Here is a 27042-nt window from a genome sequence, read left to right on the forward strand (position 1 = left end):
TTACTCACAGTCATTATATGTGGGGGGCTGCCTTTTCCTTTGGGGAATTTCTCTGAGGCAAGGTAGGCTTTATTTTTCTATCTTCAGGGCTAGCTAGTTTCTTAGGCTGTGCCGAGTTGCATAGGGAGCGTTAGGCGCAATCCACGGCTATTTCTAGTGTGTTTGATAGGTTTAGGGATTGCGGTCAGCAGAGTTCCCACGTCCCAGAGCTCGTCCTTATTATCAGTAACTATCAGGTCATTCCGTGTGCTCTAACCACCAGGTCCATTATTGTCCTGGCCACCAGGTCATAACAGACTCCGCGAAGATGCACACACTGCCCAGATAAATCAGTAAAGGGAGCAGGTAAGTTTTGATTAGGTTTACCCTTTCCCTTAGGGTCAAAGACCACCCCTTCTGAATGGTGATCTCTAGCCTGATGTCCCAATATTGTTTGGGGTAATTCCCCTGGCCAAATTTGATGCCAAGGGCTTTTGCAGAGACTTTGGGTCCTGGAAATGTGTCCAGGAGATCAAAGCCTGGATTTCCTTCTCCCAGCCAGAGACTCACACTTTTCCCGGTTGATCTTGCACCTGGATGCCTCGGAGTAGCGATCTACCTCTGACATCATCCACCCTTGCCTCCTCGTGAACGTGAACAGAAACAGTGACATCATCAGCATAAACCACCACCCTCAGAGTGGCTTCCGGTGCTGCCCGGTCCATCTCGATCCCGGCCAATGGTCCATGATCCACCCTCCTAAGAAGTGGCTCAATCGCAAACACATACAGCATCGGGCTGACGGGACAACGGTTGTGAATTCTGTGGCCAAGCTCCCTCCTGTGGTCGTGAGTGGTACTGCGGCTGGTTCTGTCTATAAGCTTCCTTTGGTGGATGAGAGTGGTACTGCGGCTTCTGAGTTTCCTTCCTCAGGTGATGAGGTTAAGTCGTTAGGTGCTGCTCTATTTAACTCCACCTGGTGCTTTGATCCTGGCCTCCAGTCAATGTTCTAGTATTGGTCTTGCTTCCTCCTGGATCGTTCCTGTGGCCTCTCTATCCTGCATAAGCTAAGTTCTGCTTGTGTTATTTTTGTTTGCTATATTTTCTGTCCAGCTTGCTATATTGGTTTTTCTTGCTTGCTGGAAGCTCTGAGACGCAGAGGGAGCACCTCCGTACCGTTAGTCGGTGCGGAGGGTCTTTTTGCCCCTCTGCGTGGTTGTTTGTAGGTTTTTGTGTTGACCGCAAAGCTATCTTTCCTATCCTCGGTCTATTCAGTAAGTCGGGCCTCACTTTGCTAAATCTATTTCATCTCTGTGTTTGTATTTCATCTTTACTCACAGTCATTATATGTGGGGGGCTGCCTTTTCCTTTGGGGAATTTCTCTGAGGCAAGGTAGGCTTTTTTTTCTATCTTCAGGGCTAGTTAGTTTCTCAGGCTGTGCCGAGTTGCATAGGGAGCGTTAGGCGCAATCCACGGCTACCTCTAGTGTGGTGTGTTAGGATTAGGGATTGCGGTCAGCAGAGTTTCCATGTCTCAGAGCTCGTCCTATGTTTTTGGTAAATGTCAGGTCACCGTGTGTGCTGTGAACTTCAAGGTCCATTGTTGTTCTGAATTACCTGTTCATAACAGTACTGGAGGAGGCCCAAAGTACTAATGCTTCTCAATAGAGGGAAAAGAGAAGTTCTGAGACCATTTTTTTTTCTTTGCACTGTGTTCTGTCTTTCTTTTCCCCTTTACATCAGGGTGGTTCAGAACACAGGTGTGGACATGGACATTCAGGGTCTGTCCTCTTTGATGGATAATCTCACTATAAGAGTACAGAACATTCAAGATTTAGTGGTTCAGAATCCTATGTTAGAACCTAAAATTCCTATTCCTGAGTTATTTTCTGGAGATAGAGCTAAGTTTTTGAATTTTAAAGATAATTGTAAACTGTTTCTGGCTTTGAAACCTCGCTCCTCTGGTGACCCAGTTCAACAAGTTAAAATCATTATTTCTTTATTACGTGGCGACCCTCAAGACTGGGCATTTTCCCTTGCGCCAGGAGATCCTGCATTATGTAATATTGATGCGTTTTTTCTGGCGCTCGGATTGCTGTACGACGAACCTAATTCAGTGGATCAGGCAGAGAAAAATTTGCTGGCTCTGTGTCAGGGTCAGGATGAGATAGAGATTTATTGTCAGAAGTTTAGAAAGTGGTCCGTGCTCACTTAATGGAATGAATGTGCCCTGGCAGCTATTTTCAGAAAGGGTCTCTCTGAAGCCCTTAAGGATGTCATGGTGGGATTTCCTATGCCTGCTGGTCTGAATGAGTCTATGTCTTTGGCCATTCAGATCGGTCAACGCTTGCGCGAGTGTAAATCTGTGCACCATTTGGCGGTATTATCTGAGCATAAACCTGAGCCTATGCAGTGCGATAGGACTTTGACCAGAGCTGAAAGGCAAGAACACAGACGTCAGAATGGGCTGTGTTTCTACTGTGGTGATTCCACTCATGCTATCTCCGATTGTCCTAAGCGCACTAAGCGGTTCGCTAGGTCTGCCACCATTGGTACGGTACAGTCGAAATTTCTTTTGTCCGTTACTTTGATCTGCTCTTTGTCTTCCTATTCTGTCATGGCATTTGTGGATTCAGGCGCTGCCCTGAATTTGATGGACTTGGAGTATGCTAGGCGCTGTGGGTTTGTCTTGGAGCCCTTGCAGTGTCCTATTCCATTGAGAAGAATTGATGCTACGCCTTTGGCCAAGAATAAGCCTCAGTATTGGACCCAGCTGACCATGTGCATGGCTCCTGCGCACCAGGAGGATATTCGCTTTCTGGTGTTGCATAATCTGCATGATGTGGTCGTGTTGGGGTTGCCATGGCTACAAGTCCATAACCCTGTATTAGATTGGAAATCAATGTCTGTGTCCAGCTGGGAATGTCAGGGGGTACTGTTATGTAGGCAATCCAGTGACACAGTGTGCCAGCAATCAGAGCCCATACAGTGATTTGATAATAACCCAAAAACAATAGAACGAGCTCTGAGACGTGGAATCTCTGTAGACCGCAATACCTGAACCTATCCTAAACACAACTAAAGGCAGCTGTGGATTGCGCCTGTCACTACCTATGCAACTCGGCACAGCCTGAGGAGCTGACTAGCCTGAAGATAGAAAAACAAGCCTGACTTGCCTCAGAGAAATACCCCAAAGGAAAAGGCAGCCCCCCCATATAATGACTGTTAGCAAGATGAAAAGACAAACGTAGGGATGAAATAGATTCAGCAAAGTGAGGCCCGATATTCTAGATAGAGCGAGGATAGCAAAGAGAACTTTGCAGTCTACAAAAAACCCTAAAGCAAAAAACCACGCAAAGGGGGCAAAAGACCCACCGTGCCGAACTAACGGCATGGCGGTGCACCCTTTGCGTCTCAGAGCTTCCAGCAAAAACGAATAGACAAGCTGGACAGAAAAAGTAGCAACAAAAGCAAAAAAAACACTTATCTAAGCAGAGCAGCAGGCCACAGGAAAGATCCAGAAGCTCAAGTCCAACACTGGAACATTGACAAGGAGCAAGGAAGACAGAATCAGGTGGAGTTAAATAACAAAGCAGCCAACGAGCTCACCAGAACACCTGAGGGAGGAAGCTCAGAAGCTGCAGTACCACTTGTGACCACAGGAGTGAATTCAGCCACAGAATTCACAACAGTACCCCCCCTTGAGGAGGGGTCACCGAACCCTCACCAGAGCCCCCAGGCCGACCAGGATGAGCCACATGAAAGGCACGAACAAGATCTGGAGCATGGACATCAGAGGCAAAAACCCAGGAATTATCTTCCTGAGCATAACCCTTCCATTTAACGAGATACTGGAGTTTCCGTCTAGAAACACGAGAATCCAAAATTTTCTCCACAATATACTCCAATTCCCCCTCCACCAAAACCGGGGCAGGAGGTTCAACAGATGGAACCATAGGTGCCACATATCTCCGCAACAACGACCTATGGAATACATTATGTATGGAAAAGGAGTCTGGGAGGGTCAGACGAAAAGACACAGGATTGAGAATCTCAGAAATCCTATACGGACCAATAAAACGAGGTTTAAATTTAGGAGAGGAAACCTTCATAGGAATATGACGAGAAGATAACCAAACCAGATCCCCAACACGAAGTCGGGGACCCACACGGCGTCTGCGATTAGCGAAAAGTTGAGCCTTCTCCTGGGACAAGGCCAAATTGTCCACTACCTGAGTCCAGATCTGCTGCAACCTGTCCACCACAGAATCCACACCAGGACAATCCGAAGACTCAACCTGTCCTGAAGAGAAACGAGGATGGAACCCAGAATTGCAGAAAAATGGAGAGACCAAGGTAGCCGAGCTGGCCCGATTATTAAGGGCGAACTCAGCCAATGGCAAAAAGGACACCCAATCATCCTGGTCTGCAGAAACAAAACATCTCAGATATGTCTCCAAGGTCTGATTGGTTCGTTCGGTCTGGCCATTAGTCTGAGGATGGAAAGCCGAGGAAAAAGACAGGTCAATGCCCATCCTGCCACAAAAGGCTCGCCAAAACCTCGAAATAAACTGGGAACCTCTGTCAGAAACAATATTCTCAGGAATGCCATGCAAACGAACCACATGCTGGAAGAACAAAGGCACCAAATCAGAGGAGGAGGGCAATTTAACCAAGGGCACCAGATGGACCATTTTAGAAAAGCGATCACAGACCACCCAAATGACTGACATCTTTTGAGAAACGGGAAGGTCAGAAATGAAATCCATCGAAATATGTGTCCAAGGCCTCTTTGGGACCGGCAAGGGCAAAAGAAACCCACTGGCACGTGAACAGCAGGGCTTAGCCCAAGCACAAATCCCACAGGACTGCACAAAAGTACGTACATCCCGTGACAGAGATGGCCACCAGAAGGATCTAGCCACTAACTCTCTGGTACCAAATATTCCAGGATGACCAGCCAACACCGAACAATGAAGTTCAGAGATAACTTTAGTAGTCCACCTATCAGGGACGAACAGTTTCTCCGCCGGACAACGATCAGGTTTATTCGCCTGAAATTTTTGCAACACTCGCCGCAAATCAGGGGAGATGGCAGACACAATGACTCCTTCCTTGAGGATACTCGCCGGCTCAGATGAACCCGGAGAGTCGGGCACAAAACTCCTAGACAGAGCATCCGCCTTCACATTTTTAGAGCCCGGAAGGTACGAAATCACAAAATCGAAGCGGGCAAAAAATAACGACCAACGGGCCTGTCTAGGATTCAAGCGCTTGGCAGACTCGAGATAAGTAAGGTTCTTATGATCAGTCAATACCACCACGCGATGCTTAGCTCCTTCAAGCCAATGACGCCATTCCTCGAATGCCCACTTCATGGCCAGCAACTCTCGGTTGCCCACATCATAATTACGCTCAGCAGCCGAAAACTTCCTGGAAAAGAAAGCACATGGTTTCAACACTGAGCAACCAGAACCTCTCTGTGACAAAACCGCCCCTGCTCCAATCTCAGAAGCATCAACCTCGACCTGGAACGGAAGAGAAACATCTGGTTGACACAACACAGGGGCAGAACAAAAACGATGCTTCAACTCCTGAAAAGCTTCCACCGCAGCAGAAGACCAATTAACCAAATCAGCACCCTTCTTGGTCAAATCGGTCAATGGTTTGGCAATGCTAGAAAAATTACAGATGAAGCGACGATAAAAATTAGCAAAGCCCAGGAATTTTTGCAGACTTTTCAGAGATGTCGGCTGAGTCCAATCCTGGATGGCTTGGACCTTAACCGGATCCATCTCGATAGTAGAAGGGGAAAAGATGAACCCCAAAAATGAAACTTTCTGCACACCGAAGAGACACTTTGATCCCTTCACAAACAAAGAATTAGCACGCAGGACCTGGAAAACCATTCTGACCTGCTTCACATGAGAGTCCCAATCATCTGAGAAGATCAAAATGTCATCCAAGTAAACAATCAGGAATTTATCCAGATACTCACGGAAGATGTCATGCATAAAAGACTGAAACACAGATGGAGCATTGGCAAGTCCGAACGGCATCACTAGATACTCAAAATGACCCTCGGGCGTATTAAATGCAGTTTTCCATTCATCTCCTTGCCTGATTCTCACCAGATTATACGCACCACGAAGATCTATCTTAGTGAACCAAGTAGCCCCCTTAATCCGAGCAAACAAGTCAGATAACAATGGCAAGGGATACTGAAATTTAACAGTGATCTTATTAAGAAGGCGGTAATCAATACATGGTCTCAGCGAACCATCCTTCTTGGCTACAAAAAAGAACCCTGCTCCCAGTGGTGATGACGATGGGCGAATATGTCCCTTCTCCAGGGATTCCTTCACATAACTGCGCATAGCGGAGTGTTCAGGCACAGATAAATTAAATAATCGACCTTTAGGGAATTTACTACCAGGAATCAAATTGATAGCACAATCACAATCCCTATGCGGAGGTAGGGCATCGGACTTGGGCTCTTCAAATACATCCTGATAATCAGACAAGAACTCTGGGACCTCAGAAGGAGTGGATGACGAAATAGACAAAAATGGAACATCACCATGTACCCCCTGACAACCCCAGCTGGATACCGACATAGAGTTCCAATCCAATACTGGATTATGGGTTTGCAGCCATGGCAACCCCAACACGACCACATCATGCAGATTATGTAGCACCAGAAAGCGAATAACTTCCTTATGTGCAGGAGCCATGCACATGGTCAGCTGGGTCCAGTACTGAGGTTTATTCTTGGCCAAAGGTGTAGCATCAATTCCTCTCAACGGAATAGGACACCGCAAAGGCTCCAAGAAAAACCCACAACGTTTAGCATAATCCAAATCCATCAGATTAAGGGCAGCGCCTGAATCCACAAACGCCATGACAGAATACGATGACAAAGAGCATATCAAGGTAATGGACAGAAGGAATTTGGATTGTACAGTACCAATGACGGCGGACCTATCGAACCGCTTAGTGCGCTTAGGACAATCAGAAATAGCATGAGTGGAATCACCACAGTAGAAACACAGACCATTCAGACGTCTGTGTTCTTGCCGTTCAACTCTGGTCATAGTCCTATCGCACTGCATAGGCTCAGGTTTAATCTTAGACAATACCGCCAAATGGTGCACAGATTTACGCTCGCGCAAGCGTCGACCGATCTGAATGGCCAAAGACATAGACTCATTCAAACCAGCAGGCATAGGAAAACCCACCATGACATCCTTAAGAGCCTCAGAGAGACCCTTTCTGAACAAAGCTGCCAGCGCAGATTCATTCCACAGAGTGAGTACAGACCACTTCCTTAATTTCTGACAATATACTTCTATATCATCCTGACCCTGGCACAAAGCCAGCAAATTTTTCTCAGCCTGATCCACTGAATTAGGCTCATCGTAAAGCAATCCGAGCGCCAGGAAAAACGCATTTACATTACTCAATGCAGGGTCTCCTGGCGCAAGAGAAAATGCCCAGTCCTGAGGGTCGCCACGCAAAAAAGAAATAATAATCAAAACCTGTTGAATAGGATTACCAGAAGAATGAGGTTTCAAGGCCAGAAATAGCTTACAATTATTTTTGAAATTAAGAAACTTAGTTCTATCACCAAAAAACAAATCAGGAATAGGAATTCTTGGTTCTAACATAGATTTCTGATCAATAGTATTTTGAATCCTTTGTACATTTGTAACGAGATTATCCATTGAAGAGCACAGACCCTGAATATCCATGTCCACACCTGTGTCCTGAAACACCCAAAAGTCTAGGGGAAAAAAAAGACTGAACACAGAGCTGAGAAAAAAAAATGATGTCAGAACTTCTTTTTTCCCTCTATTGAGAATCATTAGGTAGGCTCCTTGTACTGTTATGTAGGCAATCCAGTGACACAGTGTGCCAGCAATCAGAGCCCATACAGTGATTTGATAATAACCCAAAAACAATAGAACGAGCTCTGAGACGTGGAATCTCTGTAGACCGCAATACCTGAACCTATCCTAAACACAACTAAAGGCAGCTGTGGATTGCGCCTGTCACTACCTATGCAACTCGGCACAGCCTGAGGAGCTGACTAGACTGAAGATAGAAAAACAAGCCTGACTTGCCTCAGAGAAATACCCCAAAGGAAAAGGCAGCCCCCCACATATAATGACTGTTAGCAAGATGAAAAGACAAACGTAGGGATGAAATAGATTCAGCAAAGTGAGGCCCGATATTCTAGATAGAGCGAGGATAGCAAAGAGAACTTTGCAGTCTACAAAAAACCCTAAAGCAAAAAACCACGCAAAGGGGGCAAAAGACCCACCGTGCCGAACTAACGGCACGGCGGTGCACCCTTTGCGTCTCAGAGCTTCCAGCAAAAACGAATAGACAAGCTGGACAGAAAAAGTAGCAACAAAAGCAAAAAAAAACACTTATCTAAGCAGAGCAGCAGGCCACAGGAAAGATCCAGAAGCTCAGGTCCAACACTGGAACATTGACAAGGAGCAAGGAAGACAGAATCAGGTGGAGTTAAATAACAAAGCAGCCAACGAGCTCACCAGAACACCTGAGGGAGGAAGCTCAGAAGCTGCAGTACCACTTGTGACCACAGGAGTGAATTCAGCCACAGAATTCACAACAGGGTACATGGTGATGTTCCATTTCTGTCTATCTCATCATCCACCCCTTCTGAGGTCCCAGAGTTCTTGTCTGATTACCGGGATGTATTCGATGAGCCCAAGTCCAATGCCCTACCTCCGCATAGGGATTGTGATTGTGCTATCGATTTGATTCCTGGTAGTAAGTTTCCTAAGGGTCGACTGTTTAATTTATCTGTACCTGAGCACGCCGCTATGCGGAGTTACGTGAAGGAGTCTTTGGAGAAGGGTCATATTCGCCCGTCATCGTCGCCATTGGGAGCGGGTTTCTTTTTTGTGGCCAAGAAGGATGGTTCGCTGAGACCTTGTATTGATTACCGCCTTCTAAATAAAATTACGGTCAAATTTCAGTACCCCTTGCCGCTGCTGTCTGATTTGTTTGCTCGGATTAAGGGGGCTAGTTGGTTCACCAAGATAGATCTTCGTGGTGCGTATAATCTTGTGCGTATCAAACGGGGCGATGAATGGAAAACAGCATTTAATACGCCCGAAGGCCATTTTGAGTACCTGGTTATGCCATTTGGACTTTCTAATGCTCCATCAGTGTTTCAGTCCTTTATGCATGACATCTTCCGAGAGTACCTGGATAAATTCCTGATTGTATACTTGGATGATATTTTGGTCTTCTCGGATGATTGGGAGTCTCATGTGAAGCAGGTCAGAATGGTGTTCCAGGTCCTGCGTGCTAATTCTTTGTTTGTGAAAGGGTCAAAGTGTCTCTTTGGTGTTCAGAAGATTTCATTTTTGGGGTTCATTTTTTCTCCTTCTACTATCGAGATGGACCCTGTTAAAGTTCTGGCCATTTATGATTGGACTCAGCCAACATCTCTGAAGAGTCTGCAGAAGTTCCTGGGCTTTGCTAATTTTTATCGTCGCTTCATCGCTAATTTTTCTAGTATTGCTAAACCGTTGACTGATTTAACCAAGAAGGGTGCTGATGTGGTCAATTCGTCTTCTGCTGCTGTGGAAGCTTTTCAGGAGTTGAAGCGTCGTTTTTCTTCTGCCCCTGTATTGTGCCAACCAGATGTTTCGCTTCCGTTCCAGGTCGAGGTTGATGCTTCCGAAATTGGAGCAGGGGCTGTTTTGTCGCAGAGAAGTTCTGATTGCTCGGTGATGAAACCATGCGCCTTCTTTTCCAGGAAACTCTCTGCCCCACTGTGCAAGGTCTTAAGCCAATCAACAATTCCCTTCTGCAGGCCTTATCTCAGAAGGATGGACCAGAATTACTTGTGATTAACCCGATAAAACGCTTTTGCCTGGTCCAGTGACAGCATGTACCCCTTCCAGTGAACAGCCCTACCCTGCTCCACTGCCTCTCGGACACAGAATGCAGCACTAAATGTGCTGCGGCCTGGAACAGAGCAATGCTGGGTCTCCGAAAGGAGTCGGTGTGCAAATTTCACCAGCCGATTAAACAGCACCTTTGCCAGAACCTTCCTTTCTGCATTGAGAAGCGCTATGGATCACCAATTCTCAATGCAAGATGGGTCCTTACCCTTTGAGAAGATGATCAGGGCAGACCTCCTCATTGACTTCGGCAGAGTGCTGAAGGAAAGACACTCATTGAATACCTCAGTCAAGAGGGAAACCAAAGCATCCTTATAGGTCTCATAGAATTCAGATGTTAAGCCATCTGGACCAGGCGATTTTTGGAGGGCAAGCCCTTCAATTGCCAACTCTTCCTCTTCCCTGATCATTTCTGTCAAAACGTAAAGGACGGGGTCTACCCCTGGTTCGGGGATGGCTTCAGCCAGGAAAGCCGACATCTCATCCCAATCAGGATCCCTCTTCCCTAAGAGGTGCAAGTAGAAGGATCTGACAACCTCCAGGATCCATGATCTGGATTGCCTCAGGGACCCTGTAGTGTCAACCAGTCCTATAACTACGTTACTATTCACTGACATATTGCAGTTTCTGTAAGGGTCGGGTGAGCTGTACTTCCCATAATCCCTCTCAAAAACCAAAGATGCATGTCTATCGTACTGACACCTCATAAGCAAAGATTTCACTCTGAAGATCTCCTCGCGGCTACCTCCAGTTGAGACAAGATGCTCGAGTTTCCTCCTCAGACCCTGATACAGGCGGTACCTGACTCCTGAGGCTCAAGAGCTGGAAGAAGAATCTCACCACCTTTTCCTTGAACATCTCCCACCACTCTGACTTACTACTACAAAGATCCAGTAAGGGTACCTGGCTCTGAAGAAAATCCTCACAGGACTGTCTTATCTCCGCTTCTTCCAATAGAGACGAATTGAGCCTCCAAAAGCCTCTTCCCATCCGGAAGGTCTTTGTAACACTCACAGAAAACAAAATTAAACAGGGTCGGAGAACTCCACCTCAACAACAGACACTGCTGAAGAGACAGCTTCCTCCTTTAAATAAAACCTATCTATCCTGGACCTATAGTTACCTCTTTACCTCTATGATAGGTGAACCTCTCGTGGCCTGGTGTGTGCCGAATGTGGACATCCACCAGGTGAGCCTCACTGGCTATACTATTAAGGGGGACGCTATCATAAGTCAGCTTGTCTCTGGAACCTCCTCTATCTCAGGTCCTCGTGACAGTATTGAAGTCCCCTCCAAAGTCAACCTGCCGACTTGCAAAAAGGTAGGGCTTGATCCTCATAAACAGACACCTTCAGTCCCACTTAGATTGGGGACCATAGATGTTAATGAGCCGGAGCTCTTGTCCCTTCATGAGGACATCTAAGATCAGGCACTTCCCCATTTCTAACTCAATAACCCATCGGCATTCCACCGGTGCGCTAAAAAGGATCGCCACTCCGCTATACAGCTCGGCCACAAGAGACCAACAGGAGGACTCGAGTCTCCGCTCCCTCTTAGCTTTAAATAGGTCTGCCATGTTTGGCAGCCTGGTTTATTGCAAAAAGAAAATGTCAGCTTTAACCTGGCTGAGAAAATCAAAGACCGCAAATCTAGCTGTATTTGATTTTATGCTGGCGACATTAATGGACGCCAGTATCAATGGAGTGGGAACCGCTATCATTGGTGGTTGAGTTAGATGGCTTTCTTCTTCCCCCTCCCCTTATCCTCTGCCTCAGAGAAGGAATCATTTCCCCTCTTTAATGACATAGAGGCATCCATTCCCACATGTTTTTTTCTTTTTATTGTCCTCGTCTCCGGACTATTGATATGGAAATTTGGGTTGGATAAATCTATCCCGTGTGTGCTGTGGCTGTTCCCAATAAGATTGAGTATTTTGAGCGCTCAAGAATGAAACTGTACACGATTGTGACAGGAATGCATTCCATCAATACTGACCCTTTATTTCCTGATACATAGTTTTATAATTGCATATAGAAAGGAGTGGTTAAGGGTGGTTTGTTAATTAACATATTGTCTAGCTCCTCTGTTATTGGTTATCTGAATATATATGGAATATTGTGATTAATGCACATATGACTGCTGATTAAGCAACTAAAATGAAGTTCTCTGCATCTGGGACAAAGTTGAGACATCTCATCAGCACTTAATACATCTGGAGTTCTTCTGCTTTTCGGGTGGAAAACACCGAACAGTCTGTCTGGCTTATATCAGTTTATGTCAGCCATTTTAAGCAATTGATTATAGTGTATATAGATATATTTGCGTTTATATGAGTATATATGATTATAGAGGAGTATACATGCAAGTGAGATCTACATGATATAAATATTTCTATCACAAGCCCCCCTTAGATATCACTTGCCCTAAACCTAGCCTCCTGTCCCAAAGCGCTGCAACTCTTTTGTGCTGCCGGCGAACTGACGCAAGCATAGTGCCTACGCCCTACACCGTACAGACTTTTCGCAAATGGGCGATCAGGAGATCTGTCCCTAATGGGGGTTCGTTGCAGTCAGTCTCTTAGTCAATAGCATGTGTAGTGTATTCTTTATCAGGTAGGTCATCTATTCGGTCAGGCAGGGCATCCACAACATCGTTCTGGCTTGGGTGTCAACTTCTGGTAGGGGAGCGTTCATGCGATGCGTGGATCCAAGTGGGTCTTCCCTCCAGCTTCACAGAGGTTGGTGTCATCAGCGGCACTTGGACAGGACCATCAGATCTGGGATCGAGTGGTGTTCTCCTTACAAACTTTTTTCACCAACACCCAGTCTCCTGGCTTCAAGGAGTGCGTACCGGACACTGAATCTGGATCTGGCAATGAAGAAAAAACTTGAGAATGGATGTTAGCAAGTTTCTTGGTGAGTTCAGTTACATAAGCAGACAAAGTATCATATTGCATAGTCAGCTGCTGAGGGAAAGAATACCCCTAACCTGGGACTAGACCCAAACAAAATTTCATATGGTGACAGCCTTTCTAGGCCTCTGGGAGTGTGCCTTACACTAAGTAGTGTGATTGGGAGTGTCTCATGCCATGGTTTGCGTGTCTCTTGGGCAACTTTCAACATCCTGTTCTTAAGAGTCCCATTCAGTCTATCCATTTTCTCGCTACTCTGGGGATTGTAAGAAGTGTGTAGGCCTAAATCTGACCCTACTGCTGACCAGATCTCCCGTGTGAAATTTGCTGTGAATGCGGGTCCCTAGTCACTGCCTATCACTTCTGGGACCCCATATCTGCGTATCTCATCTCTGAGGGTAGTCTCTTTGCAGTAGTCTTTGCTGACTGGTTCCTCACTGGGAAAAACTTCTGGCCATCCTGAGAACACGTCCAAGACCACAAGGGCATATTCAAAACCTCCACTTGGCGGCATCTGGATGTGGTCTATCTGGATCCTCTGGAAGGGGTACAGCAGGCTGGCAAGATGATGTGTGGGAACTTTCTTCATTCTTCCAGGGTTGCATTTGCCGCAGGTCAGACAGCTGCTAGTGAACTTGGCTGTTAAGGTACCGTCACACAGTGCAATTTTGATCGCTATGACGGCACGATTTGTGACGTTCGAGCGATATAGGTACGATATCGCAGTGTGTGACACGCTCCTGCGATCAGGGACCCCGCTGTGAATCGTACGTCGTAGCACATCGTTTGAAACTTTCTTTCGTCGTCCAGTGTCCCGCTGTGGCGGCATGATCGCATGGTGTGACAAAGGTGTGCACGATATTGTATACGATGTAAAGGGCGGAGGAGCTGGCTACGTAGGAGCGCTGAATTCTCCACCTCCCGTGTGCTGATTGGGCGGTACAATACTGTGCGCTCATTCGACAAAGGACTTTTGTTCCCAGCGGATAAAACCGGAGCTCTCGAGCGCGCTATTCATTTCTCTCTGTAGCACGTGCTGTGAACAGAACTCCTAAATTCGCTGGATTCCCTGGACTTTTAACTACTAGACTTTTACCGCAAAAGGTATGTATAACGCTACAGCGTAGCATATGTTGCGCTTCAACGGGGATAAACGCTGGAGTGTGGTTGATTGTTCCTTTGAGTAGGGTAGGCCTGAGAACCTCAGGTACACAGCTGTTGCGTGGCCCAATTAATTAATCATTTTACAGATCGAGATGGTTGACTGCCCCATTTAATACCAGTAGTAACATATATAGTTATTAGATCAATGGTCAGAACATTGTTTTGTAAGCACGTGTATTTATTGTACGTTTGTTTTCTTTTTAGGAACTATGCTCACTTCCGATGAGAGTTCTGTTGTTGCTGCTGCCCTGGTGTTTGAGGCAGCACGTCTCCAAGAGGAGAGACGTCCTAAACGAAAACGTCGCATGTGGACCCGGAGCTGGCTGCAGAAAAGATCCACAATGTCACACATGGGTCTCATAAGAGAGTTACGTGACAATAACCCTCAAGATTTCCGAAACTACCTTCGGATGTCCGAGGAATCCTTCAAAATAATACTGTCTGCTGTTACGCCACTCATACAAAGGTGTGATACGCCGATGCGTGCAGCCGTGCCCGTGGAGGAAAGGTTGGCGGTGACACTGCGCTTCCTGGCAACAGGAAGGTCTCTTCAGGATTTGCAGTTTTCCGCAGCTGTTTCCAGACCTTTCCTGAGCGTTGTGATTCCGGAGACATGCGAGGCCATTGTGCAGAGCTTAAGGCATTATATGGAGGTACTACTATATTTTTTTGGCTGCTGTGTTATGTCGATATATTATACTAGCTATTGAACCCGTTCTACGCCCTGATGGCGAGCATTTCTATAGGTATGTGTTCTACATCCTATCATGTGCTGCTCCCATCCTGCGCCCCCATTCTGACATGTGCTGCTGTGATCCTGCGCCTCCATTCTGACATGTGCTGCTACCATTTTGCGGCTCCATTCTGATATGTGCTGCTCCAACCCTGCGCCACCCTTTTTTATTTGCTGCTCCCAACGTAATTTTATTGATTATATTATTTAGATATATTGTTTAGCACCCCCTCTGAGTCACCGAAGCCATCTGAAAAAATGGCTGCCTGCATACTCTGGGTTGTTGACTTTGTTATACTAATCCATACTGCGCCTCAATCACTGTAGGATGTCCACATGAGAGTGTATGTGCATAATATATTTGACCTAATTTGTACATGTTTCCTTCTCATCTTGCAGTTTCCCAAGACGGCGGATGACTGGAAGAGGATTGCTTCCGATTTTGATGAGCTGTGGCAGTTTCCAAACTGCGGTGGTGCATTAGATGGAAAGCATGTGCGCATCACGCAACCAGCCAACTCTGGATCCTTTTTTTTCAACTACAAAGGATATTTCAGTGTGATCCTCATGGCCCTTGTCAATGCAAACTATGAGTTTGTCGATGTGGATGTTGGCATGAATGGTCGAGTCTCCGACGGTGGTGTTTTTGAACACACTTCATTTGGGGAAAGCTTGAGGAACAATGAACTGCTGTTGCCACTAAATGAAGACACAAAAGCAAACCTAAATTTTGTCTTCATCGCTGATGAAGCTTTCCCTCTTCATCCACATTTGCTGAAGCCATTTGCACAGAGAACACTCACACCGGAGCGCAGAATCTTTAATTACCGGTTGTCGAGGGCCCGTCGTGTGGTTGAAAATGCCTTTGGGATTATGGCAAATCGGTTTAGAGTGTTCCACACAGCTATCAACTTGAAGCTGCCGTCTATAGACTTTGTGGTTTTGGCATGCTGTGTGCTCCATAATTTCCTGAGACGTCATGATACGAGCTCCTATTCTCCTCCTTCGTTTATTGATGCAGTGGACGCAAGAACCAGAGATATTGTGCCCGGGGAATGGCGTACACAACCTGATAATTTTACAGCTCTTCAAGCTCTTGGATCTGGCAGACAGGCAGACGATGCAAGGGACTGTCGCGAAAAATACTGTCAGTAATTTAATGGTTCTGGAGCTGTACCCTGGCAGGATCGCGCCGTATAAAAAAAATTTTTTTTTTGCTTTGCTGTCATATAAACCTCTCTAAATAACTTTAAATGTGATGCCTATAAAATAGTGCTGTTAACCCTTATAGCTTGGTAAACATTAAAGAAATAATGCGAAGATTTTTGGTTTTTTTGGAACACTTTCTTGGTTTTAAATTATTTTACAACAAAATATAACATAACCCCCCCCCCCAAAAAAAAAATTATCTCCGGCCCAAGAGGTGTCGCAGCGTTACGCCCTGCTGCTCCACTTGACTCTGGAGGAGCGCTGCTGTCTGCTGCAGGAGCGCTGCTGTCCGCTCCAGTCGCAATTGTCTCGCCAGGAGCTCTCTTACGGTGGGCGGTTCTGTGGATAGAAGAGGTTGGAGAACCAACGTTGATTCCACTGAAAATACATCTCGACCTCTGGGGCAGGACCAAATTTTCTGTGTTGTAAATTTCTATTTGGTCTGGCACCACAGGGCGATGTAAATTTTATTAAATTTTACAGTTTTAGTTGTCTATGGTGACATCCAGCAGAAAACCACTCGCATTATCTTGATACTTACGGAGAAGGGACGCCGGTTCCTCATTGCCAGAACCAGAGCTGCTAATGTCCCATCCCAGCGATCTGGCCTCTGCTGCAGCAGCTAAAAGGAAATTATAACAGATCTGGTTAACTATGGAACACGCCGTTGGGAAGCGCTCGCTGTTTTGGTCACTTACGTATGTTAGCTTCTGGGGAGAATGCCGCCGACCCGGGGGAGGAAGAGGAGTGTCGAAAGGGAGGTGTTGAGGGTGGTGTAGGGGTGCGAGGCCGTCTGCTTTCTGGTGGTGGCGTGGTAGGCCGCTGGGTCATTACTGCGTCTGTAATGTATTCAAATATTTCCGCTACCCTCTTATGTCCCGTATGCAGTTGGAAAACTGTAATCTATGATTGTTAACTTACGTGACGTCACGGACTGTGGGCTCCCGCTGGTGGTGGATGCTGTGGTGCTGCTGGCAATGGCAGGTACCTGTTGCCGCCGCTGTCTCTCTACACAGAAAGTTAACAAACGCAATCTTTAAAAACACATGTAGAGTGCTGCAGATCAAAGCTAACAATATACTGAAACATAAAATTTATATCACACTTCACAGGGGTGCGAGGGTGCATGGTCGCAACAGATGGTGGAGGCGTGGTAGGCCGCTGGGTCATTACTGCGTCTGTAATGTCTTCAAATATTTCAGCTACCCTGTTATGTCCCGTGTGATGTTAAAAAAAAAAGCAATAAATGATTGTGAACTTACGTGATGTCCCGGACTGTGGGCTCCCACTGGTGCCTGAAGATGGGGTACTGGTGGCAATGGTGGGTCTGACTTGCCGCCGCTGTCTCTCTACACCTAAAGTAAAGAATCACAATGTTTACACACAAATGTTGAGTGCTGCAGATCAAAGCTTACAATATACTCAAACATAAAATCGAGATCACACTTTACAGGGGTGCGATACTCAGACATGTATGTGGGCTCTGGTGTTCAATGGTCTTCCTGTCTTTGGAAAACGTATTATTTCATCAGTAGGCCAACCTCCTCCGTTAATATTTATGGGAAATTGAGAAAGTAAAAATTATGGACATCTTAATAATTTAAAGATGGTGGTTGAGATTAGGGAACCCGACAAGTTTTCTCACGGACAACGCATATTCTGCTTGGAAAATAACTAAATTTTAACAAAACGGGGCATGTGTTTTAATGCATTTGAGGTCACGTTGGCAACCATGAGCGCAAGCCTCCCTCCCAAACCCCCCCCCCCCTCCTGACAGCATGCATCTCCCAATTCCCCCATACTAGTACTTGCCTCGCCTTGCCTCCGCACGCAACTCAGCAAACATTTGTGGCGTTTTATAGCGGAGGTCAGCCCATTTTTTACGCAGCTGAAGCTGACTGCGGCAGACGCCAAACCTCCTCTCCATCATTCTTGTTATGTGGCCAAGCACTTCTCGCTTGTGGATGTGTGGGTGGGCAGGGCGGCTCTCCAGACCTTCGTAATCCATGGCATCCATCTGAGTAATAAAAAAAAGGATTTCTGGCTGCCCCAGAGGAGCAGAACGCATTCTCGCCGCCATTTTAGATGGAATGACCCTGAACAGCAACGCCCAGAGGAGGAGCAGCGCTCCGCCGTCCTGCCGCGCGATTGGCATCGCAATAGCGTTGCCGTTTATGAACAGCGTCACATTTGTGACGACTGAGCGTTACGAAAGGAACGCACATAGTAAATGCCGTTCGAAGGATCGTTATATAACGCCGGATCGGCACGTAATGTACGCTCGTGGTCTATGACGGCGTGATGACGTACAGCGTTCCTGCGTGCCTGCCCTAGCTTGTTTTTGTCCCCTGACATCGTGATAATGGCTGCCAGTCGCCGTGGTCCACCTATGGGCATCCCAGAGCTCAAGTTCCTTATTGGAACAATGGATAGGATGCAGTATGAAACCACAGGGATGGTGCTGCACCGCAACCAGCACAAGGAGGAAGTTGTCCGTGTGGTGTCTGAGGGCCTCAGGAAGCGGTTTGGGATAACTCGCAGCAAGGCCCAGATAGTGAAAAAATGGGGCGATCTCAAGTCCAAAAGTCCAGAGCGCCTGCAGGAGCTTCGCCAGGAGATTCGCAGAGGTTAGTACTCAGGTACCCAAAAGTATGTGGCACAGCTATGGGGCAGTTTGAACGTTGCAGAGCCACTATGTGCCACAGCTATGGGACAGTTTGAACGTTGCAGAGCCCCTATGTGCCACAGCTATGGGACAGTATGAATGTTGCAGATCCACTATGTGCCACACCTATGGGACAGTTTGAACGTTGCAGAGCCACTATGTGCCACAGCTATGGGACAGTATGAACGTTGCAGAGCCACTATGTGCCACACCTATGGGACAGTTTCAACGTTGCAGTGCCACAGCTATGGGACAGTTTGAATGTTGCAGAGCCACTATGTGCCACAGCTATGGGACAGTTTGAACGTTGCAGAGCCCCTATGTGCCACAGCTATGGGACAGTATGAATGTTGCAGATCCACTATGTGCCACACCTATGGGACAGTTGGAACGTTGCAGAGCCACTATGTGCCACAGCTATGGGACAGTATGAACGTTGCAGAGCCACTATGTGCCACAGCTATGGGACAGTATGAATGTTGCAGAGCCACTATGTGCCACACCTATGGGACAGTTTGAACGTTGTAGAGCCACTATGTGCCACAGCTATGGGACAGTATGAACGTTGCAGAGCCACTATGTGCCACACCTATGGGACAGTTTCAACGTTGCAGTGCCACAGCTATGGGACAGTTTGAATGTTGCAGAGCCACTATGTGCCACAGCTATGGGACAGTATGAACGTTGCAGAGCCACTATGTGCCACAGCTATGGGACAGTATGAATGTTGCAGAGCCACTATGTGCCACACCTATGGGACAGTTTGAACGTTGCAGAGCCACTATGTGCCACAGCTATGGGACAGTATGAACGTTGCAGAGCCACTATGTGCCACACCTATGGGACAGTTTCAACGTTGCAGAGCCACTATGTGCCACAGTTATGGGACAGTTTCAACGTTGCAGAGCCCCTATGTCCAACAGCTATGGGACAGTTTGAACGTTGCAGAGCCACTATGTCCAACAGCTATGGGACAGTATGAACGGTGAAAAGTACTATGTGGCACAGCTAACTGCTGACCGAACTTTTTTTTTCCTTCACAGAGGCAAAGAGACAGCGCCGCCGTAGACACGAGGCATCACACACCGCCTCTGAAGTCCCTGAGCCCTCCGGGTCAAAGACAACTGATCCTAGTAGGTTCCCACAATAATGTGATTTGGATTTGGTTGCAGGTCCCCTCCTCCCCACACCCCCGGCAGCCAGTGTTGCCATATATGCTAACAGACCTTTTTTTTTTTTTCCTTCACAGAGGCAAAGACACAGCGCCGCCGTAGCGACGAGGCTTCTCACACCGCCTCTGAAGTCCCTGAGCCCTCCGGGTCAAAGACAACTGATCCTAGTAGGTTCCCACAATAATGTGATTTGGATTTGGTTGCAGGTCCCCTCCTCCCCACACCCCCGGCAGCCAGTGTTGCCATATATGCTAACAGACCTTTTTTTTTTTTTCCTTCACAGAGGCAAAGACACAGCACCACCGCCGCCACGAGGCATCCCGCACAGCCTCTTCTACATCTGTGCCCTCCGTGTCTACTCCTCCAGATCCTAGTAGGTTCCCACAATTATGTGATTTGGATTCAGTTGCAGGTCCCCTCTTCCCCCCCACCCCCTCCCCCGGCAGCCAGTGTTGCCATATATGCTGACAGACCTTTTTTTTTTTGGTTCCCTTCACAGAGGCAAAGAGACAGCGCCGCCGTAGCGACGAGGCTTCTCACACCGCCTCTGAAGTCCCAGAGCCCTCCGGGTCAAAGACAACTGATCCTAGTAGGTTCCCACAATAATGTGATTTGGATTTGGTTGCAGGTCCCCTCCTCCCCACACCCCCGGCAGCCAGTGTTGCCATATATGCTAACAGACCTTTTTTTTTTTTTTCCTTCACAGAGGCAAAGACACAGCGCCGCCGTAGCGACGAGGCTTCTCACACCGCCTCTGAAGTCCCAGAGCCCTCCGGGTCAAAGACAACTGATCCTAGTAGGTTCCCACAATAATGTGATTTGGATTTGGTTGCAGGTCCCCTCCTCCCCACACCCCCGGCAGCCAGTGTTGCCATATATGCTAACAGACCTTTTTTTTTTTTTTCCTTCACAGAGGCAAAGACACAGCGCCGCCGTAGCGACGAGGCTTCTCACACCGCCTCTGAAGTCCCTGAGCCCTCCGGGTCAAAGACAACTGATCCTAGTAGGTTCCCACAATAATGTGATTTGGATTTGGTTGCAGGTCCCCTCCTCCCCACACCCCCGGCAGCCAGTGTTGCCATATATGCTAACAGACCTTTTTTTTTTTTTTCCTTCACAGAGGCAAAGACACAGCGCCGCCGTAGCGACGAGGCTTCTCACACCGCCTCTGAAGTCCCTGAGCCCTCCGGGTCAAAGACAACTGATCCTAGTAGGTTCCCACAATAATGTGATTTGGATTTGGTTGCAGGTCCCCTCCTCCCCCCCCCGGCAGCCAGTGTTGCCATATATGCTGACAGACCTTTTTTTTTTTTTTTTCCCTTCACAGAGGCAAAGACACAGCACCACCGCCGCCACGAGGCATCCCGCAAAGCCTCTTCTACATCTGTGCCCTCCGGTTCTACTCCTCCAGATCCTAGTAGGTTCCCACAATTATGTGATTTGGATTCAGTTGCAGGTCCCCTCTTCCCCCCCCACCCCCTCCCCCGGCAGCCAGTGTTGCCATATATGCTGACAGACCTTTTTTTTGTTTTGTTCCCTTCACAGAGGCAAAGAGACAGCGCCGCCGCCGACAGCAGAAGGCATTCGACACAGACTCAGATCCCGAAGTGCCCTCCGTGCCTCAACATCCTAGTAGGTTCCCACAATAAAGTTATTTTGATTTTGTTGCAGGCCCACTCTTTCACCCCCAACCCAAACACCCCCCCCAAGTCAGTTTTGCCCTTATATGCTGACTGTTATTTTTTTTTTTCCTTCACAGAAGCAAAGACACATCGGGAGACTACTGTGTTATTAATGTTATGTTTTTTGACCCACAGCTGTCGTCACTGTGAACAAGGAGGATCTTGAAGCCGGCATAGAAAAGCTAATCCACACTATGGCGCGTATTCAGGAGCAGCACAATGTGGCAATGGAGGAGCTGCAGAAGCTGCGGGACATGTGCCAGCAGTTGTAGGCGGGCCAATAAGACAGTTTTGGTTGTTACAATAAAAATATTTAGTTTAACTATCATTCCATTTTTTTTGTATTAGTTTACTGTACATGAATTTGTTACGTTAATTTGTGCCCTCATACAGTGCTGTGATCGAGACACACCAATCAAAAAGTAGTGATAGAATTTCTAATAAAAGCTTTTATTTGAAACATTATTTTAACAAGACAATAAAATAAAAAGGAATGTAAAAGAAGTTAGGAAATCACAAATTATGATACGACGATTGTTCCGGCTGAAAACTTTGGTGCCTGATGGGCGAAGCCATATGTGACGGTATTGGCGTGTAGGAGTTATTAGGGGGTGGCTGGCCGAAGTGGGAAACGTGAGCATTGTGTCGCATCGATGTCTGACACTGTGACCAACCATTGTAATTTGATGGCTCTGTCCGCTGTATTGGCCGGGAAGAGACCAAACAAGTGTTCTTGTCCAAATCCCCATCTGTACCCCTGTTTACTGCTTCCATAATCAGACGCTCTGCTAGTATTCTTTGGTTGTCGTCCATTTTGGCCAGTTTGTCAACCACATAGTGTCCAAACCCCTGCAACGCAGGGCTAACATTTCTTGTCAACACCTTCTTAGCAAGGCTCAATAGTTCATGTGAGGCGTCTGAGGTGGCTTTCCGTTTTCTTTGACCTTGCCTCGATTGAGTCCTGGCAGGTGCAGCCTCCACTAAATCTGTTGTCGTGCAGTCCAGTGAACAGTCCAGTGTACTCTCCTGCGCACTGTCATCCTGGGGGGGAAAAAAAAAACAAGTTATGAACCCGGCAACAAAAAGTTGTACCACCATAACCGCATCCAAACTATATATTCGTAGTAGGTAAAAAAAAGATTATAATATATTTTAAGCTTAGTAATATTCTTTAACCCTCCCTTTTATTTAATACTTTGAACTACACTGTTCTGACTGCTAGGGGAACCTGACGAAAATTTAATAGTCTAAATAGTCTCAACAAGAGTACATCGGCAGCTTGAAGCGATACTATTTTCTATATTGCTTAGATGGTATGGTTTAGATATATCGCCATTTCATACATATTAAGTTCCCCATATAATACTTGACTGCGACAGGGTTACTTATGTGTATATGTTTTTGTAACAACTTCAAACTGATGTGATAATCAGAAGTATAAAACATAAAATGCAGAGAAAAATTATGTAATTATAGGACACATTGGTGAACTTTCGTCCAAAGAGCTACTTACTTGTTGCCCTTGTGACTCCTGCTCGGCGTGGTTCTCCGAAACAATTTGTTCAACAGGTGCCAAGTTGCGAAGACACGTGGAAGTCCGTGGCACCTCTTGGTCCCTCAGAAAATTAAGATGTTCAAAATACCAAAGTTTTGGCACATAAACATCTTCAGTGGAAGCTCCGGACCTTGTAGTCTGAAGAACCTTGTTCAGCTCCTTCCTCCACACCGTGCGGAGCGCCTGGATTTTCTTTTTAATAACTGCTTCGTTTGCTGCCTCTTCGGGTGCATGACAATTGTAAAGCTCAATGAGCTTTAAGTAACCCTCCCTCCTCTTTTCCCTGTTACAATACTCAGGAGATTTGATTTTCCAGAGGCAGGGAAAAGACTGATAAATTTCGATGAAATCCCTGATGAACTCCACACGATTTGACATCTGAAAAATAAGTATAAAAAAAAATTACATGGTTGACAAAGAGTCCTTTAAACAATACTTTTGCCAGTGTGCCAAACGCTTAACAACAGCAGCCACACAAAGCGCTCATGCCTACCATCGCTTCTTCCATCTGCCACGCCATAGGCCACCATAACCCAAAACAGTGTACCGCCCGCTTCCCTACAGCAGCCACACAAAGCGCTCATGGTGACCATACATTGTACCATCTGCCACGCTGTAGCTCACCAGACACAACCGGTCATAACCAGTCACAACAGCGTACCATCCGCATCGCTTCAGCGGCGGAACGAAGCGGTCATGCCGACCAAACTGCGTTCCATCTACCACGCTGTAGCCCACCAGTCACGACCAGTCACAACCAGTCACAACAGCGTACCATCCGCATCGCTACTTCCATCTGCCACGCCATAGGCCACTACCGCCCGCTTCCCCACAGCAGCCACACAAAGCGCTCATGGTGACCATACATTGTACCATCTGCCACGCTGTAGCTCACCAGACACAACCGGTCATAACCAGTCACAACAGCGTACCATCCGCATCGCTTCAGCGGCGGAACGAAGCGGTCATGCCGACCAAACTGCGTCCCATCTACCACGCTGTAGCCCACCAGTCACGACCAGTCACAACAGCGTACCATCCGCATCGCTACTTCCATCTGCCACGCCATAGGCCACTACCGCCCGCTTCCCCACAGCAGCCACACAAAGCGCTCATGGTGACCATACATTGTACCATCTGCCACGCTATAGCTCACCAGACACAACCGGTCATAACCAGTCACAACAGCGTACCATCCGCATCGCTTCAGCGGCGGAACGAAGCGGTCATGCCGACCAAACTGCGTTCCATCTACCACGCTGTAGCCCACCAGTCACGACCAGTCACAACAGCGTACCATCTGCCACATTGTAGCCCTCCAGTCACAACAGTGTACCATCCGCTTCGCTTCAGCGGTGGAACGAAGCACTCATGCCGTCCATACAGCGTTCCATCCACCACGCCCAAGCGGTTTACATACCTCGAAGCAGCGGTGCAAAGCGTGGTATATTCAGCGAAGTACAAAATTCCAATGTCCAGGTCCACCAAGTGTCCAAGTACGAAGTGAAGAAAGGAAATTTTGAAAGCAGTGAGGTGGCATTGGGAACAATAGCGCTCAGGTGACAAATTTTCCAACCAATTGTGTGCACAGAACCTTTGGCCTATCAGCACACTAGCTAGTAGCACAACACGCCCCCAGTGAACAACGTCACGCACAGATTATGCAAAATTTGCTCTGAATCGTCGTGTGTGACACGACCGTACGACTGTCCCATACGACTTCTACATCGCAAATACGTCATGAATTTATCGCTTCAGCGCCGTGCATCGTGTAGTGTGACCGCAGTCTACGATGTTTGAAATGATAATTAAGTGACGATGCAACGTCACAAATCGTGCCGTCCTAGCGATCAAAATTGCACTGTGTGACGGTACCCTTAGGGTGGAGATCCCTGGAGCGAACCAGTAAGCACCAATCAGATCATTCATCTGTGTCTTTGATCTGTGTGTGGGCCCATGTGCCCACTGGACCACCATAGGATACATGCTTCGGGATAAACAGGGATTGTAGTCCATTGCGTATACCCTTCCTTCTTCATGTGTTGCTCCCTTCCGCATCCAGCATTCCTTCTTTTCCTTTTTGGGGCTTGCTCTTGCAGCTTTTTGAGCAGATCCCAGGACGTTATCTGGTCAGGTTTCTTGTCTTCAGTCGTCATGTAGTAGCCGTTCGGCTCTGCGACCTCTCCCACTTCTCCATTTTGCCTTCCTTTGGCTGCTTCTTTGGCTGCTATATCCGCCATGTTGTTACCCTATGCCTCTACTGTGTTCAATTTTCCATGGGCTTTGACTTTTAGTACTGCCACCATTTTTGGAAGTTGGAGTGCATGCAGCAGGTCCTTGATGGCTCCATGATGCTTCACGGTTGTTCCGCTTGCTGTGATGAAGTCTCTTGCAGTCCAGACGGGTCCAGAGTCGTGTGCTATGCCATGTGAGTACCTTGAATTGGTGTATATGTTCGCAGTTTTGCCTCCTGCTATCTGGCAGGCCTTCGTCAGCGCTATCAGTTCTGCTTCCTGAGCTGACAAATTAGGCGGCAGGCTACTGGACCACAGGATCTCTTGATTGCTGGTCACTGCACATCCCGTGTGGAATCTTCCTTCATCATCTGCAAATCTGGAGCCATCCATGTAGAGGATCAACTCTGGTTTGGTCAGTGGCTCTTCTGCTACCTTAGGTAGTCCTGCTGTTTCCTGTTGCATGATGCTGAAGCAATCATGGTCATCCATCCGGAGCAAATCCAGATCCCTACGGAAGGTATCATGCAGATTTTAATCAGAATTTTTATCTGAAGGTCCATATCTGTATCCCCCCTTGGGAGTGGGAGTAGAGTGGACGGGTTGAGGACTGTGCATATGGAGATTTCGGGCAGGAGTAGAGAGCACTGGAAGCGAAGATGCCTGGCGGTGGAGAGATGTTTTGGCTGGGTTTGGTTGAGGATTGCTGAGATGTCATGCAGGAGGGGGCTTCCCTTGCAACAGGATCCAAGCAAGCTGAAAATTAGCCCAAATATCTCGGCTTTCCCCCCTTAAGCTGCGTCAGGACTCCAGTAGCAAGGCCTTCTTTTTTCATCAGGTAAAGACGGAATGGCTTCTCATAGTCAGGTAAGCCTAGTGCTGGCGCTGAGACTACAGAGTCTTTTAACTTCTTGAACGAGCTGAAGGCTGCATCTGTCAGGAGGAACGGGGTTATGTTGATACAGTCATACAGAGGCTGCATTAGGACTGAAGCATCAGGGATCCAGGCTCTGTAATACGAAACTAGACCAAGGAAGGCCTGTAGTGCCCTTGGAGTTGTTGGAGGAACCGTCTTCTCCACTGTGGTCTTCCGGTTATCTGTCAGATGTTTCATCTGGTGAGCAATACAGTGTCTCTGGAACGTAACTCGCTTCAGACACCTCTCAACTTTGTTCTTTGAGACATTGCAGTGCTGCTCCACTAGGTAGAGTAGGAGAGACAAGGAATGGGCTTTACACGTGCACAAAGGAGTAGATTGTCCACATATTGTAGCAGGGTTACTTCTGCATGTTCTGTGACCCAGTTGGTGAGGACTGTGGACTTTATTTTGGTGACCTGTGAAGGGCTGTTCTGGGCCCGCTGTGGCATCACTGTCCATGTGTGGTGTCCCCCCTGGTGCGTTAAGGCAAACAGGTACGGGTCATCCGGATGAAGGGGAACACTGGAGAAAGCATTAGCCAGGTCGGTCACTGTGAACACTTTTGCTGTGGAAGGCACATTTGGGAGCAGAGTGTGTGGATTCAACACAATTGGAGTTTCAAACACCGTGGCGTCATTCACAGCTCTCAGGTCATGTACCATTTTGAACTTGGCTGGCTCTCCTTTTACAGTCTTTTTTCTTGACCGGGAAAAGCGGGGTATTGCAAGGCGATGATTCCTATTTCCAGGTAGACCTTCAGTTGGTCAGAGGCAGCTTGACTCTAGGCCTGGCCTGGGCCTTATGATTTTACGGGGTACCTGGCTTGCTTACCCCTGTCCCATGGACGGGGTACTTCACTGTTTTCTGTACTTCTTC

The 27042-nt window shown here is 47.3% G+C and overlaps 1 protein-coding gene and 1 long non-coding RNA gene across 2 annotated transcripts; both read right to left on the minus strand.

The window, feature by feature from the left end:
* Positions 1 to 16198: 16198 nt before the first annotated feature.
* LOC138667498 (uncharacterized) lies at positions 16199 to 17351 on the minus strand. Its single transcript, XR_011318793.1, has 4 exons — positions 17202 to 17351; positions 16861 to 16947; positions 16481 to 16561; positions 16199 to 16278 (listed from the first exon to the last, which is right to left on the minus strand). It is a non-coding gene; the product is annotated as an uncharacterized lncRNA (long non-coding RNA).
* A 4459-nt stretch (positions 17352 to 21810) lies between these two features.
* LOC138664515 (uncharacterized) lies at positions 21811 to 24806 on the minus strand. The gene is made up of 2 exons (XM_069751263.1): positions 22972 to 24806; positions 21811 to 22499 (listed from the first exon to the last, which is right to left on the minus strand). Exons 1-2 carry the CDS (start codon positions 23389 to 23391, stop codon positions 21972 to 21974), a joined length of 948 nt encoding a protein of 315 aa, XP_069607364.1. The 5' UTR covers positions 23392 to 24806; the 3' UTR covers positions 21811 to 21971.
* Between the last annotated feature and the right edge of the window lie 2236 nt (positions 24807 to 27042).

The sequence above is a fragment of the Ranitomeya imitator genome, chromosome 2, assembly GCF_032444005.1.
Source record: "Ranitomeya imitator isolate aRanImi1 chromosome 2, aRanImi1.pri, whole genome shotgun sequence".
Lineage (NCBI taxonomy): Eukaryota > Metazoa > Chordata > Amphibia > Anura > Dendrobatidae > Ranitomeya > Ranitomeya imitator.

Coding starts and splice junctions, on each gene's coding strand:
- LOC138664515 (XM_069751263.1), bottom strand. CDS start 23,391: ATGTCAAATCGTGTGGAGTTCATCAGGGATTTCATCGAAATTTATCAG. Junction 22,500..22,971: donor AGGAGTCACAAGGGCAACAA/GTAAGTAGCTCT, acceptor TTTCCCCCCCAG/GATGACAGTGCGCAGGAGAG.